This window comes from Cervus canadensis, chromosome 6 (genome assembly GCF_019320065.1).
Source record: "Cervus canadensis isolate Bull #8, Minnesota chromosome 6, ASM1932006v1, whole genome shotgun sequence".
Taxonomy (NCBI): domain Eukaryota; kingdom Metazoa; phylum Chordata; class Mammalia; order Artiodactyla; family Cervidae; genus Cervus; species Cervus canadensis.
This window is the reverse complement of record NC_057391.1, coordinates 6,114,739-6,129,569: the sequence shown is the minus strand read 5'-3', so window position 1 is coordinate 6,129,569 and position 14,831 is coordinate 6,114,739. Positions and strand designations below refer to the sequence as shown.

The window sequence follows — 14,831 nt, the reverse complement described above, 5'->3', positions numbered from 1 at the left end:
ACATATTTTGGTCTCTTGATGCACATTAGGCCAGTGTTAAGTAGAGTGAAGCACCTTCTTTCCCCACATTTCTCCTTCCTGTCATTAACCTGGATATGATATCTGGAATGTGGACTAAAACTCTTCAACACTGTATAAAACCTACTAACCTTTGTGCATTTGGTTGCTAAGCTTTCTAAAAACATCATTTCTGAACTGAAATGACTGAATACCGTTCTGTTTTAGAGATTGTTGGATGCGGATTCTTACGGTTCTGTTTTTCTTTTTAAGGTTGAAGAGATGGTGCAGAACCACATGACCTATTCACTGCAGGATGTAGGTGGAGATGCCAACTGGCAGCTGGTTGTAGAAGAAGGAGAGATGAAGGTAATTCCCTGCAGGCTCATTGCAGCCCGTTGCAGTCATAGTGTATTATTATTATTGATCTAAGTAAGGTAGCACTTACAATTTTCTTTTAAGTAAATTATTACAGATGATTGAAGAAGCTCTAAATACTGAGAAATAAAATGTCTCTTTGCTTCCCTGGTTTAGCTTTTACATAATTTTTTTTATGATTATAGTATAAATCTATACCCAGATTTTTCTGTTTTACCTTGGCCATGGAGAAAATGGGTTTTGATGTGAACAGGTCACAATTCGCTAATGACTGGATATTTCTCTCTCTTTAAATAGACTGAATGTTGTACCCAGGTGTTAACTTTTTCTTGTTCTTTCTCTCACTGCTTCCTTTTTTGGACATTGATTAGCTAATCTTGCTCATATCCCTAAACACAAGACAGTAAGAGCAAGGGACAAGAGATTGAGCATTCAGGTGAAAACCAACAGCAGTATCGTTGAATTTTGGATTACTTCATGCCCAAGGCACAATGCTAACGATAAAGAGATATTTAATAAGACTCCCTCCAAACTGAAACTTTGGTTGGAAGGAGGATATTGACATTTAAAAGATACAATTATTTAGCTCTACCAGATAATATTGAATGAAAAGTACAAGTGAATACTGGAGAAAAATTGAAAGAGATCTCAGATTTGAGACAGATTGTTTCACATCAAGGACTATGACTAGAAATGGAAACAAAGTTATCACAAAGGTGAGGCGAGGGCATTTATATTCAGGAGTTTTATACAGACTTTTAACCAGAATTATTCTAGCAAGTGAGATACAGTATTAGATGTTGGAATTTACTCTCCTCCTGAATAGGGAACAAATTAAGAAATCAGAGGAGATAAGCAAATGAGAGACCAGTATGTTAGTTATAATTCTGACAGTCTGATTAGAGAACATAAAGACCAGCTGTCATGAGGTCTTACTAATATGTTTCCCCAGAATGGCACATAATATTTCTGACATAACTAGGTAATCACAGGCCTTCCCCCACAAGAACATGCCCCCAAAGCAGCCCAGCACACATCCTGCCCACAGGAGAAGGGGTTCAGCCAAGCCTGCCTGACCCTCCTTCTGTGTTCACCATTCAGATGTCCCTGTTGCTCCGCAAAGAGGGGGAAGTGAAAGGGTGAAGAGAAGCCAGGAGTCACAGTCTAGGTGGAGGTCCTTCACCTAAAGTGAGTGGCAGAGAAAAAGTGCTCCCCCAACTTTAGAGAGAGTCATTGGGGCTGGTTTATGGGGTGTATAAAATAACCCACTAAACAGAATGTGTTATTGTCTGTAGCAGTGAGCTAGCCATTGTACACAGAGTGACATTTTAGAAGGACTAGGCTCATAGGGATATGAAACTAGAGACCAAGAAAACCCCTTAGGAGATTCAGGTATGAGGTGATGAAAACATACCTAAAAAAGATATACAATAGTAGAAAAGTCAAGTTTTGGATGTCTTACAGTAAGATTACTAATAAGCTTAAAAGCTATGTGAAGTGTAAGGGACGAAATCAAAAGTCTAGAGTTTCCTGTTTTGGTTACTGGAAAAAATATCAGTCCCAATAACATAAATAAATATGTAAGGAAAGGTACTTTGGAGAGAGAGGTTGTAAAAGAGAAGAAATTGGGAGAAATGCCTAACGGTGTCCGGCCCATAGGCACTTCATAAATTGAGTGCTGGTTTCCTCTGTGATAGCCTGTTTGTTTTTCAAAAGAACTTACTGCAGAGCTGTCTAAAGTACCAAATCCTCTATAATTTTGAAGTAATTAATTTTGTTTAGGAGTTTATGTATACAGTCTCAGTATTTAAAGCAAGATAGATCTTAAGGCATGCAACCTCATTATTTAAAAGCAAGATATCATTGATCTTTATGCGATTTTAGCGTTCCATCATTGGTGCAACAAATAATCGCGTGCCTTCTGTGTTTCAGATACGGTTCTAGATGCTGGGGATACAGCAGTGAACAGAGCTGCCGTATTATCCCTAAGGAGATAATGCTGTAACCAGCTGTATTGGCCTTTTTAGCCATGATGAATAGTCTTTGAGAATGTTCAGTAAATAATGTCTAATTTAAGTTGATGTATTTGTAGCTCTCACTCATTACATATGCGCACTTTGGAATTGTAGTTTTAAATATTTTTATGTATTGTCTTTTTTAATAATTTGAAATTTTAATTTTTCTTTTGGCAGAATATTTATTTATGTTCCATAAGTGTTTTTCAAACATGCTTTACAATATATCCTCTAGGTATATAGAAGAGAAGTGGAAGAAAATGGGATTGTTCTGGATCCTTTGAAAGCTACCCATGCAGTTAAAGGCGTTACAGGACACGAAGTCTGCAATTACTTCTGGAATGTTGATGTGCGCAATGATTGGGAAAGTAAGCTGCCTGATAATACCTGAGCTTGTCATTGTACAAAATGCTCTGTGATAAATTGTAGATTAAGGGGGGGCTGTCGGGGGAGTGGTGTCGGTGGGGGGTGGGGTGTTCTCAGGCTTAAAACATAGTCACCTAAACCTAGGTGAACAGCTTATTCAGCTTCAGTAAATTAAGGATGATAGAGAGGGAAGGGGTCATGGTGTTAGGGAATAATTTGTGCCCTAGTAATGAAGCCATGATTGGAATTGCTTCCTTGCAGTGGGAGCTGGATACTGGGTCAAAGAAAATGAGGTCTCCTGGTGATTAGATCTCACTGCCACCATCTATAACCCTTAATACTAAATAAATATAAACTCGCTTTCATGTGGATGTAGCCTCAGTAGAGCAAGATCCTGTCATTTTACCGTAATGTCCATTCGTAATGTAAGTGAATTAGTCACATACTAGGAAACAGTAATACATTTTTTGACTACTGACATTTTCTCTTCATTGCAGCAACTATAGAAAACTTTCATGTGGTGGAAACATTAGCTGATAATGCAATCATCATTTATCAAACTCACAAGGTAAGTATCTTTTAATCCCAGAAGGATTCCAGCGTAGTTTGAACAGAGACATATAAAATATTCTCTAAAGTAACATTTGGCAGGAAATTAAGTTGCACAAAAAGATGCAAAGACTTTATTAATCACAAACTTCATGTATTCGAAAAGTAAATCAGATTGTTTAAACGTTTCTGCTTTAAAGCAGAAATGGGTACAAATACAAACCTGAAAAATATCTAAAACATTATGTTAGATGAAGATATATAGTAAGTCTGGAGAAGAAAGTACTGAAATCTATTTAAATGTTTTTCTAGTATCTAGTTTCTAGAGGAAATAAATGAATGACTAAATATGAATTGATTTCCTGGGACAGTAATAGGAGAATGGAAAGTATGTTATTAGTCTGTGTTAAGACTCAAAAGTGAACATGATCTAAATCTGATATCAAGGATAAATTGCTAAGCATCAGCTATTGAGAGGTTGTTCGTCTTGCCCCAGAACACAAAGAAACATTGTCATTTAAGTTGGTTTCCTTTCACTTCATTTCTTCCTCTGTTAATCTAAATGTGTAAATTAGAGAATATTTGTCTTACCTTACTCTGCTCTATGTCCGTTCTTAACATTGCCAAATGTTATGTTGAATAAACAATAATAAATTAAAATTTTGGAGAGATCCACCAAAAGCAGTTTTGTATGTTATATAAGAAACATGATGATTCAGTAAGTACTTCATTTTTCTTTTTAAAATAATTTTTAATTGAGTTGAATATTTGATCATATTTCCAGTTTTGTTATGTGTTTCTTGAGCTAGTCTTGTTACCTGAGGCATGTAATATTTAATGACTCTGACTTAGGCTTCACTTACATGACAGCTACTCAAGAAAGGCCTAACAGTGAAGATTCTGTTTTAACTTACTGATTTAGGGGGTTAAAGTAGAGTCTGAAATTTAATAGACTTTAAAATATTGGTCGCTCTTTAATTTGCAGTGAAAATAAATGACCAGTCGTTTAGAATCAGAAGGCTCTTATTTTCTAAATATAATTGGTCCTGGAAAATGGCCTGCAGAAATTATTTTGCTTGTTAAATAGTAGATGGAGGGGAGGAATGTATAGGTCATATTAGGATTATTTCTGGAAAACTAAAAGATTATTTAAGTAATGTATCTTATATATAACAGAATTTAAGTTACAGTTGTAGTTAGTTGAATAAATGAATTGTCCTGGCATAATTTTTTCAACAAAATCCAGTAATAATAGGGCTTCCCTGGTAGCTTAGCTGGTAAAGAATCTGCCTGCAATGTAGGAGAGACCCTGGCTCGATTCCTGGGTCAGGAAGATCCACTGGAGAAGAGATAAGCTACCCACTCCAGTATTCTTGGGCTTCCCCGTGTGGCTCCCCTGGTAAAGAATCCACCTGCAATGCGGGAGACCTGGGTTCGATCCCTGGGTTGGGAAGATCCCCTGGAGAAAGGAAAAGCCATCCACTCCAGTATTCTGGCCTGGAAAATTCCATGAACTGTATAGTCCATGGGGTCGCAAAAAGTCGGACACGACTGAGCGACTTTCACTTACCTTATCACTTTTCCAGTAATAATAGAATTCTTTCTTTTTAGATTTGGCTTCTTTCATAATACAGTCTTAAAGAGTGCTACTCATCTCTTGATACTGAAGTCATTCTCTTCAAATTTCTGTCTCATCATCATCCTTATTTGCCTTCATTAGTTCTAATATGGCCACATTTTCATTTGTTTAATGGCATCACATAGATTTGCCTAGCACTACTGTCATAAACTTCATGACATTTTGTGTCTTTAAAAGATGAACCATTTCACTTTGCAAATGATTTGGGTTGTATTAACACCGAGTTGTTGACTATTTATTAAATTTAGCAACCAGGAAAGACTCTGTGCATATTTTCTCTCATTTAAAAGTATGTAGTCCAGTTTGCAGAGACCTAGATTCCGTGTCATTTCAACAGTATGTTTTTCCTTGCATACCATGAAGCTGGAAGATTCAATCAGATTCTTCAGATATGATTTTTATATCAGTGGAACATCTTCTTTGCTCTGAACAGTTAAAACAGAGGCATAGTACTGTACTTAAAAATGGTTTCATGGCTGTGGGAGGGGCTGATGGGGAATGATTGCTTAATGGGTACAGCCTTTCTGTTGGGAGTGATGACACATTTAGAACAAGTGGTGGCGTTTATGTAACATTATAAAAATAATTAAGGCCAGTCAATTGTACACTTAGAATTATAGCATTTTATGTTACGTATATGTTACCAAATTTAAAGAGAACTATAAATAACAATGTTATTCTTTTGGTGTATTCTGCAGAGCCATTAACTCAATTTTCATAATCAGATCCTTTGGTAGGTGCTTTCCATTTAAAATCTGACAGATATTACCTTATACTAAAACATTTTATTAGTCTTGCATTTGTTTCTTTGTTAGTTCCTTATTAAATGTAAATAAAAAGTAGTTCAAATTTTCAGGACTTCCCTTGACAGTCCAGTGGTTAAAACTCGATCCCTCGTTGAGGAGCTAAGATGCTGCATGCTGTGTGAAAGTCACTCAGTCGTGGCCAACTCTTTGTGACCCCATGGACAATACAGTCCATGGAATTCTCCAGGCCAGAATACTGGAGTGGGAAGCCTTTCCCTTCTTCAGGGGATCTTCCCAACCCAGGAATCAAACCCAGGTTTCCCACATTGCAGGCAGAGTCTTTACCAACTGAGCTATCAGGGAAGCCCAAGAAAACTGGAGTGGGTGGCGCAGCCAAAAAGAAAACCAAAAACGGAGTTCAGACTTTGAAAAGATGTGTACTTCTTCCATAGAGAGTGTGGCCAGCTTCTCAGCGGGACGTCTTATATCTTTCTGCCATTCGCAAGATACCAGCTTTGAATGAAAATGACCCAGAGACTTGGATAGTTTGTAATTTCTCTGTAGATCACAGCAGTGCTCCTGTAAGTATGGTGTATAAACGTGTTATAATTGTGCAATATAAAGTTAAATACACAACACAGCACAGGGCAGAAGCAATCCACACACCACACATAAAGATTTGATAATGCTTCTCAAATTTTTGTTTATTAAAGTTGGCTTCTTGGAAGAGTGCAGCCGGTAGTGTTATCTGAGAGCAGCAGTCACGCCATGAACATCCCAGCAGGACTGTTTTCCTTTCCTCTTGAGGTTCTGTGACACAGCTGATGGGTCACTGGGTAGGCTGCTTGTCACAGTTGCCTCAAGCCATGATCAACTGCAGGCAAAACTTCTGTGGTTTCTACCTCGTTTTAGCTACTTTTACTACCTAGGAGGAGGGAAAACCTTCCTGATGTCAAATCAGCTTGGCATCTATTCTTCTTTTTGTTTTTTCAAGAGATAAAGTTTAATGTATGCACACAGTTTTATGTGTAGTACAGCATCAAACCATGTAGGGCATTTACTCTTATTTTATACATCCAGAAATGTTTGAAACACTTCTTAAGGCTATAAAACAGAACATAGAGAAATGAACAAGAGTATATTCAATACTTACAAAAAGTGATGTGATAAAGAATATAGAGTACTTTTTTCCTTCCCAATACTTCAAAAGATGTATTACTATATATACTTTTTTCTTAGTAACATCACAAATGATCACATCTTCACATGCTTGGAGTATTATTTATATTCAATGCAAGACTATTATCATTTTTCATACACAAATTTTTTTTCTAGCTTTGTGACATGCACCCTTTAATCCATTCAAGTAACTTCAACCCCACACCCCACAGTTGCTGCCTCCCAGCATTCAGACATTGGCATGTATTCCTCATTGGTGCTTACAAGATTTTGTTGGAGATGATGAGTTATAGTTTTGGTTAACTTGATGTAGGATTAGACCAGAAGATATTACAGAATACTGGATATCTGCTACAGTGGTATTGTTATTTTTTCTTTTGGCAGCTAAACAATCGATGTGTCCGTGCCAAAATAAATGTTGCTTTGATTTGTCAGACCTTGGTGAGTCCCCCAGAGGGAAACCAGGAGATTAGCAGGGACAACATTCTATGCAAGATTACATACGTGGCCAATGGTATGTATTTTGTTTTTGGTGTTTGGTCATATGGATGTTTTTATTATGATCTACATGATAACTGACAGTTTGGACAAATACTTACATATTTACAAATGTCATTTTAGTTTTTATCCATTAGATTTAGTAATTTTTAATTTGGAGAAATATATAAAAATTACTGGGGCTCTTTCAAAATATACATGTCTGAATAACTACTGTATCAGAATTTCTGAAGCTGGGGCTGGAAAGGCAAATTTGTGAACTTCGTCTTTAGATCACTATTACATGTACAGTTTTAAGAACCATTTTATTAGATATATGTCTCATAGAATATTTGTATAATTAGGAATATAAGCAACAGTGAGAAAGGAAATAAATACTTCTTTTTTTCCAAAATTTTCAAAGACCATTTAGTGACTTAGAAAAATGTTTATAACTTAAGTGGGGTGAGAGAAAGCATATAAAATACCATTTCAGTAAATTTAAAAAAAATAAAATATGTACATATGAAAAGTTAAAAAGAAATGCTAATACTGACTTGTTGCTTGGTTGTTGGATTACTGGAAATTGTTTTCTTCTTTTTTACTTTATAATTTTGGGTTTTTTGTAAAATAATAGTTGATGTAAAATATTGTGCTAGTTTCAGGTGAATAGTTCTTTTTCTTATTGTCAGACTTTTTAGTTTTCTAAATCTTTGTTCCCTTGTCCTTTAGTAGCTGCTAGTGATACATTTATTTCACACTAGCCTAGTTCTGGACAGTCCTGTTCATCACTTTTAATGGTTCCTCTCTCCACCCATCTCCTACCTGCAGTAAACTAGAGTCCCTCTAATCAAATGTTCAAACCTTCTTTATACAGACCCGTCATTGCTGGTGTGTTTACAGAGACAGTTAGCCTGAGCAGGTTACTATTTGATTATAATGGAGTTTAATGAGTAAATCGGCCTTTAGTAAGCTGACGTGCTGCTGCACCAGGATTTGCATATAGTTCGGGGAACCAGGAACATTTTTAGAACAGTAATAAATGCTTTCTAACTTGTTACCTGTTCTCATCTGGTGGTTGGTACAGTACTAAGGACTGAGTAGTCAAGACTTTTTAAGAGGTGCTGTTTCAGTGTGAGGAATTTTTTTTTAAAGCAGAGGAACAAAATGAGTGCTTTACACGTGTTTGGGAAATTACCTTAACAGCTTTCATTTTCCTTTGTCTCACAGTAAACCCTGGAGGATGGGCACCAGCCTCGGTGTTAAGGGCAGTGGCAAAGCGAGAGTATCCAAAGTTTCTAAAGCGTTTCACTTCTTACGTACAAGAAAAAACTGCAGGAAAACCTATTTTGTTCTAGTATTAACAGGTACTGGAAAATGTATTTTATCCTTTTTTTAAACTTTATTTGATTAACATGGCTCTTGCAGACATAATAACTAAGCACAAATTCCCTTATTTCTCTCTTCCCAGAAAATACTTTCAGGTTTTTCGTATATTCTTCCAGACTTGTATTATGTACTGACATATGTCTTTGATTTTCTTTTTTTCCAAAGTATTGTCTTGCAGCTTGCTTTTTCTGTTTAATATATCTTGACTATTAGTACACAGAAAGATATGAGACATATAAAACTATATCTTTCTTTTAACATCTGTTGTATAAATGTTGTAGAATTTATTAAGCACTGGCCCATGTTAATGTCTGGCTGGTTCCATATTTTTATTGTCAAATAATGCTGCACTGATTATCTTTGCGTTAGGCACTGAAGTCGTGTGTTTTTTGTTTTTTTTTTTAAATAAGTGGTATCTTAACATGGCTCAGAAGTCAAAGGTTTGAAAAGATACACAGTAAAATTTATCCCCTGTCTCCTAATCACCCAGTTTTGCACCATCACCACATACCCCCACATACCAAAGTGTATAGGTGCTACTAGTAGTTTCTTGTGTTTTTCCAGAAGTGTTTTATTTTCACCTGAATAAGCAGATACAAGTGTATTCCTGCCACACACCCCTTTGTTGTTGTTGGTAAAAGGCTGCATACTGTAGGTGGGGTTCTGCGTCTTGCTTTTTTACGCGTTATCTTGAAGGTCTTTCCTCATCGGTGCAGAGCTGCTCTATTCTTTTTTATGGCTGTGTTGTATGGATGCACATACATTTATCTAACCAGTTCTCCACTTGCAGATGTTAAAGTTGCTTCTGGCTTTTGCAGGAGCAGACAGTATTGCAGTCATATTCATATGTTGTTTAGTTTGTGAGTAAAGTACACTGCTGGCACTTCAGAGGTCTTGCGCATTTGTAATTCAGAGAGTGCCCTCTGTAGAGGTTGTATTAATTTACCATCTCACCAGCAGTAACATGTCGGAAGTACTATTTCTCTGACACTCACACAATGTAGGAAGTAAACCTTTCTGATTTTTTCCAACTCGATAGGCGAGAAATATTCTCCCAGTGCAATTTAAATTATAGTCCTCTTGGGAGTTCCCCGCTGGCCTAGTGCTCTCACCGCCCTGGCCCAGGTTCGGTCCCTGGTCGGGGAACTGAGATTCCACAAGCCACATGGGCAGGGCCAAAAAAACGTATTGTCCTCTTGTTACACATGAGTTACAGCATCTTTTCATCCAGTTGAGAACTGCTTGTATAATTAAGTCTGGTTTCTGATTCTGTTTATACTGTGTTACTTCTTTTTTTAAAAAAAAAAAACAAACTTAATTTACTTTCAGACACCAACACAGGGATTATTGCATTGAAGTCCCAGATATGTAGCTTTTCCCAGGAAAATAGGTTACATGAAAATGTTAAACAGGTTCTGGTCTTACTTCTCTGAATGGTTAGTGTTTGAGACAAAGTCTGCCCTTTGAAGGATTCTCTTAAAGCATAAGTGTAGTACCTAAATGCACTATTTTTAGAATATCTTATACTGTGTATGTGTGTGTGTAAAGACAGAACTGGTCTCTTTGAGTCCAGATTGAGCTTCTTTCTGACAGAAAATCATATTTTCCTTTACCTACATTGAATCTTCATTTACCTAAAGTAACAGTTTGTTTCATAATAATTTTGGGAGATGTATGTATGAACTGGATCCTAGCATCGAAACCTTAGGAAAGCTAACATTATTAGTTTGATGATGGAGAAATAGTAACTTTCAATAGAGTGTATCATCTCTAGAGAAATTCCATGAAGAGTTAGTGAGGCCCAAAGATACTTAGAACTCTTAAACTCGTTTGACAAGGTATTTCTTAAGATAAGGCAGACCTCTTTCTCATAGCCTAGGTAAATTCTTGATACTGTATAGCACAGTTTATATTGAACACTAGACAAAGGAAGTCAGTTTGTGGGGTACAGATCCAGAGACCTCTGCTTGATTCCCTTTTTGCCTCCTGTAGCACATTGTCTTTTTAATTTTTTCTAGCCTTCACAAGATTTCTTATGCCTTCTTTTCTGATGATATGTTTCAAATATGTAAAGTTACTAATTTTATATTCCTTAAGGTGGAAAATCCTTAAAATATAAAACTTCACTAAAGATTCTGTGCATGCCATGGATTCAGAAGGAAGGAGAAGTCTCTTCTGGTAGTCCCGCAGCTGTTAGCGGTCATATAGTACTGAATGTTTTTGTTTTACTTGTTATTTTCTTTCCTACAGTGACTGAAGCAAGGCTGTGTGACATTCCATGTTGGAGGAAAAAAGTTAAAAAACAAAATTGAATGCTCTAAGCTGGAACATAGGATCTATAGCCTTGTATGTGGCCCAACACCTTGGCCTTGTGTTCAAAAATGAAGAAATACCGCAATAGCAAAGCTGAACATCTTAACACTAGCTGTCTTCTGCTAGATCTCCTTGCTCAGCATTTAACTATAAATACATGTAAAATTACATGTATATGGCTATATTTTTATTTGCTTGCTCCTAAAAGAGAAAAAAATCAACTTTGAATCACAACTAGGAATTGATGCTTTAATTTTCGGAAACTTTTTCAGAATTTTTAATTTACTGTGGTCTGGCCTGAGACCCTCAGTCGCATCAGGTTCCATGCGCAGAAGAAAAGCACACAAGTTGGACGCACGTGGGCACGCGCTTTCTGTGTGCAGGAGGCCTGGATGGGGTTCTTATTTAGGCCCACAGTCAAGTCTGTGTCTGGAATTTTTTGACTTTTTTGCTTTGTATAATCATAGAATTCGTTGCTGCTGATTTCTATAATAATTCATGTTGTTATGTACAGTGTCTCTTAATAACTGAGGGCTGTCAATAACGTGTGATTTCGCCTTTTCTATAGTCTTACTCCCATGAAGAACCTTGGTTCTGATGGAGAAAGAGTGAAAAGCTTTATTTTTTTCTCCAGATACCTTTATATTTCTATTGTATTTTTAGTTGTGTACTGTGTGCTACAGATTTTTTTCAGTTTGTTACAAACACAATTTGGTAATTCCTGAATTGGTTCTGCCTGCCTCCAAACAGAAACACCTGTACAACCTGTACAACCTTACTAGGTATAAACTACTTTCTGGTAAAACGGTCAGAATAAAATGAGCTCATGTTTTCCTGACACATGTGAGAGGACATACGGTATTACTTGTTCCAGCAAATCTCGCTGTTTGACATTTGATTCAATATTTCTAGTATTCAGTAACATATGTTTGTTTGTTCTTCTAATTTGGGTCAGTTTAAAAGCTGTGTTACAAGATAGGCATAGAAAATGTGGGTATCACTCCTGTTTGCCTCTTGATCAGAAACTTTAGCAGGGCAGAAAAGAAGTCCGTGTGATTCAAACTGAAATTCTATCTTTAGTTGCTGTAAGAAGTTAAATGTAAAATACCTTTTTTAGTTTTAGGCCTCTTTGAAAACCTTGACACATGGAGTTGAGGCAGGGAATGGAACTCATTGAAGTAGAAATGACTGCCCACTTCAGCATCTTCATTTTGTTTATACACAAGTGTGCTTACATAAATCAGAGGCATTTTGTAGATGCTTTGCTGACTTGTTCATCTCTGTAGAAACACAGAAACCAGACCCATTTTGTAAAGCAGAAAGTCATGTCATGTGGAACATGTCCTGTATATATTTCATACATGGTAGTGGAGTCTTAATGATAAATGCAAGGTGATAACTTAATGATGGGATTAGTCTGATCACTTAATATACACAATCCTGGAAGTTAATTACTTGCATCAGATATAGTGGTATTTATTATTCTGTACAGAGAGAAAAATACATATAAAGCATATGCTCACATTACATGCACACAGATTTCATGCTCCATAAATCTTTTCTATTTTTTAATTTACCTTTCTCTAAATGATGTGCATGGAATATGCCTTATTACAGAAAAATGCCGTTCATAATTTGACTACGTGGAGAAGTGCCTATGTGGTGGTAATGCTAGTTAAGGCAAATAAAACAATTATCTTATCAGTTTATTACATCACCGCTAACGTTTTATATCATGATGTTTAAAAAAGAAAAATTTATACCTCAAATGTGTATTTTATTTTACAATCAGTTCTGCAATTGGGATGGGAGGGTTGGGGAGGGAAGGTTTATTCACCATAGCGACTGATGGGAATCTTCAAAAATATTCTATATGCCCACTATAAATGTTTCTCTGTTCACCATTTCTGGTAACTATCAAGACTAAATTGGATAGCTTTATTTTACAAAGGTATGGACAGTTTACAGAGCAGTGTATAAATCTTCATTAGTTGCATTTGCACTAAATGTTAATGATATACTTCTGCAATTTATTCTGTAAATAAAATGATTACACTAAAAATATTTGTATTAAAAAAAGAAAAGAAAAATGTATGTTTTATCCTCAGATAATTGCACTGGAACTTCACTAGGGTTAATCCTGCCCAACCAGATTTAGAAAATGAGTTAGGGAATACGAAAGAAGTTTAAAAGAAATCAAAATTTGGAGCGGTACTAGCCCTTTAGTACCGCTAAAGGTACTAGACCCTCTCTAGAATTATTTCCATATGGCTAATTCCAACATGCTGAATATACATGATGTTTTCTTATCTAGATACAGTTATTTCCTACTTTTCTTCCCCAAGCCAAAAAAAAAAGATTTTACTCTTGTCTACTCAGTTGCTCTTTTGTACTGTGATAGAAACATGAGAAGTACTGGCAATGAGGGGTTTGTCCCTGAGTTCCCACTGCACAGTTCAGGAGAGCATGGTGTTTCACTTGGAATTCAGGAGTCCTGGTTGTGAGGTAGAGGTTATATCATAGCAGCTCTTGATTTGGGTTCGCCACAGGGGGAGCCAGACCAAGGAGGGTGGTGACTGGGAGGGCTGTAAGAATACAAAAGAAGTAAAAGGAGGAATGAGGTTCCCATTTGTTCAGTTTCATCAACTAATTTGTACTCCTCTGCAACATCAGTGTCCATTGCTATTGAGAAAATTTTAGTTGGGCTGAGCTGGTTCTCTTGTGAAATTGTGCTGGTTATCTTTAAACTTATTAGTTGTTGTCCAGTTAAACACTTTTCACCAGTATTTCATCCAGAAGTTGTACAGACAGTATATTTGGATTATTGTCATTGTTCATCTACAACTCAAAACATAATCATTTTACGTACCTTGGGAGTGTGTAGAGTGTAACTATTCTAAATAGCTTTATGATCCTGATGATGTTTTTAAAAAATAATAAAGTTGGATCTTCCATGTTACAATCACAAAATTAAAACCAGTATTTAAAAGTGGAAAAGTATTAAAATATTATGGACAAATGTGCTTGCTTGGTTGTTTTTCTTAACCCCCAGGTACAGACCTACATAATCCTACATAATTCTCAGTTAGTTAAGAGCTTGAAATACTCTAGTTGAATGCTCTTCAGACTATAGGTTGTAACCCCAGCTGGGCATCAAGGAAACTGCTGAGTTGTTACCTAAAAAAAATTTAACAGAATGGAATAGACCCAAATACATAGGATGTAATAAAGGTAAATATTTTTTTAATCTTTTCACATATATATGTGTATGTATGTATCTGTATGTACTGTATATACACACATATACATGTGTGTATGTATGTATGTTTGGTCACTTAGTCGTGTCCGACTCTTTGTGACCCCATGGACCGCAGCACGCCAGGCCTCCCTGTGCATCACCACCTCCCAGAGTTTACCCAAACTCATGTCCATTGAGTCAGTGATGCCATCCAATCATCTCATCCTCTGTCCTCCCCTTCTCCTCCACCTTCAATCTTTCCCAGCATCAGGGTCTTTCAAATGAGTCAGTTCTTCGCATGAGGTGGCCAAAGTATTGGAGTTTCAGCTTCAGCATCAGTCCTTCCAATGAACACCCAGAACTGTTGCCTTTAGGATGGATTGGTTGGATTTCCTTGCAGTCCAAGGGACTCTCAAGAGTCTTCTCCAATACCACAGTTCAAAAGTATCAATTCTTCGGCACTCAGCTTTCTTTATAGTCCAACTCTCACATCCGTACATGACTATTGGAAAAACCATAGTTTTGACTAGACAGACATTTGTTGG

At 36.6% G+C, this 14,831-nt stretch overlaps 1 protein-coding gene across 3 annotated transcripts in view; it reads left to right on the top strand.

Moving 5' to 3' along the window:
• The window catches only part of CERT1 (ceramide transporter 1), a 123,005-nt gene extending 108,934 nt beyond the window's left edge, over nucleotides 1-14,071 (top strand). For 2 of the 3 annotated variants that reach the window (XM_043470694.1, XM_043470692.1), the window contains 7 exons: nucleotides 271-366; nucleotides 2,626-2,758; nucleotides 3,254-3,324; nucleotides 6,143-6,271; nucleotides 7,254-7,383; nucleotides 8,577-8,713; nucleotides 10,986-14,071. In XM_043470694.1, the coding sequence (XP_043326629.1) occupies nucleotides 271-366; nucleotides 2,626-2,758; nucleotides 3,254-3,324; nucleotides 6,143-6,271; nucleotides 7,254-7,383; nucleotides 8,577-8,704 (687 nt within the window). In that variant the 3' untranslated portion in view covers nucleotides 8,705-8,713; nucleotides 10,986-14,071. Of the gene's footprint in view, nucleotides 1-270; nucleotides 367-2,625; nucleotides 2,759-3,253; nucleotides 3,325-6,142; nucleotides 6,272-7,253; nucleotides 7,384-8,576; nucleotides 8,716-10,985 lie in introns of those variants that run through there. The other variant, XM_043470693.1, reaches the window with a different exon arrangement.
• The last annotated feature ends 760 nt before the right edge of the window (nucleotides 14,072-14,831 follow it).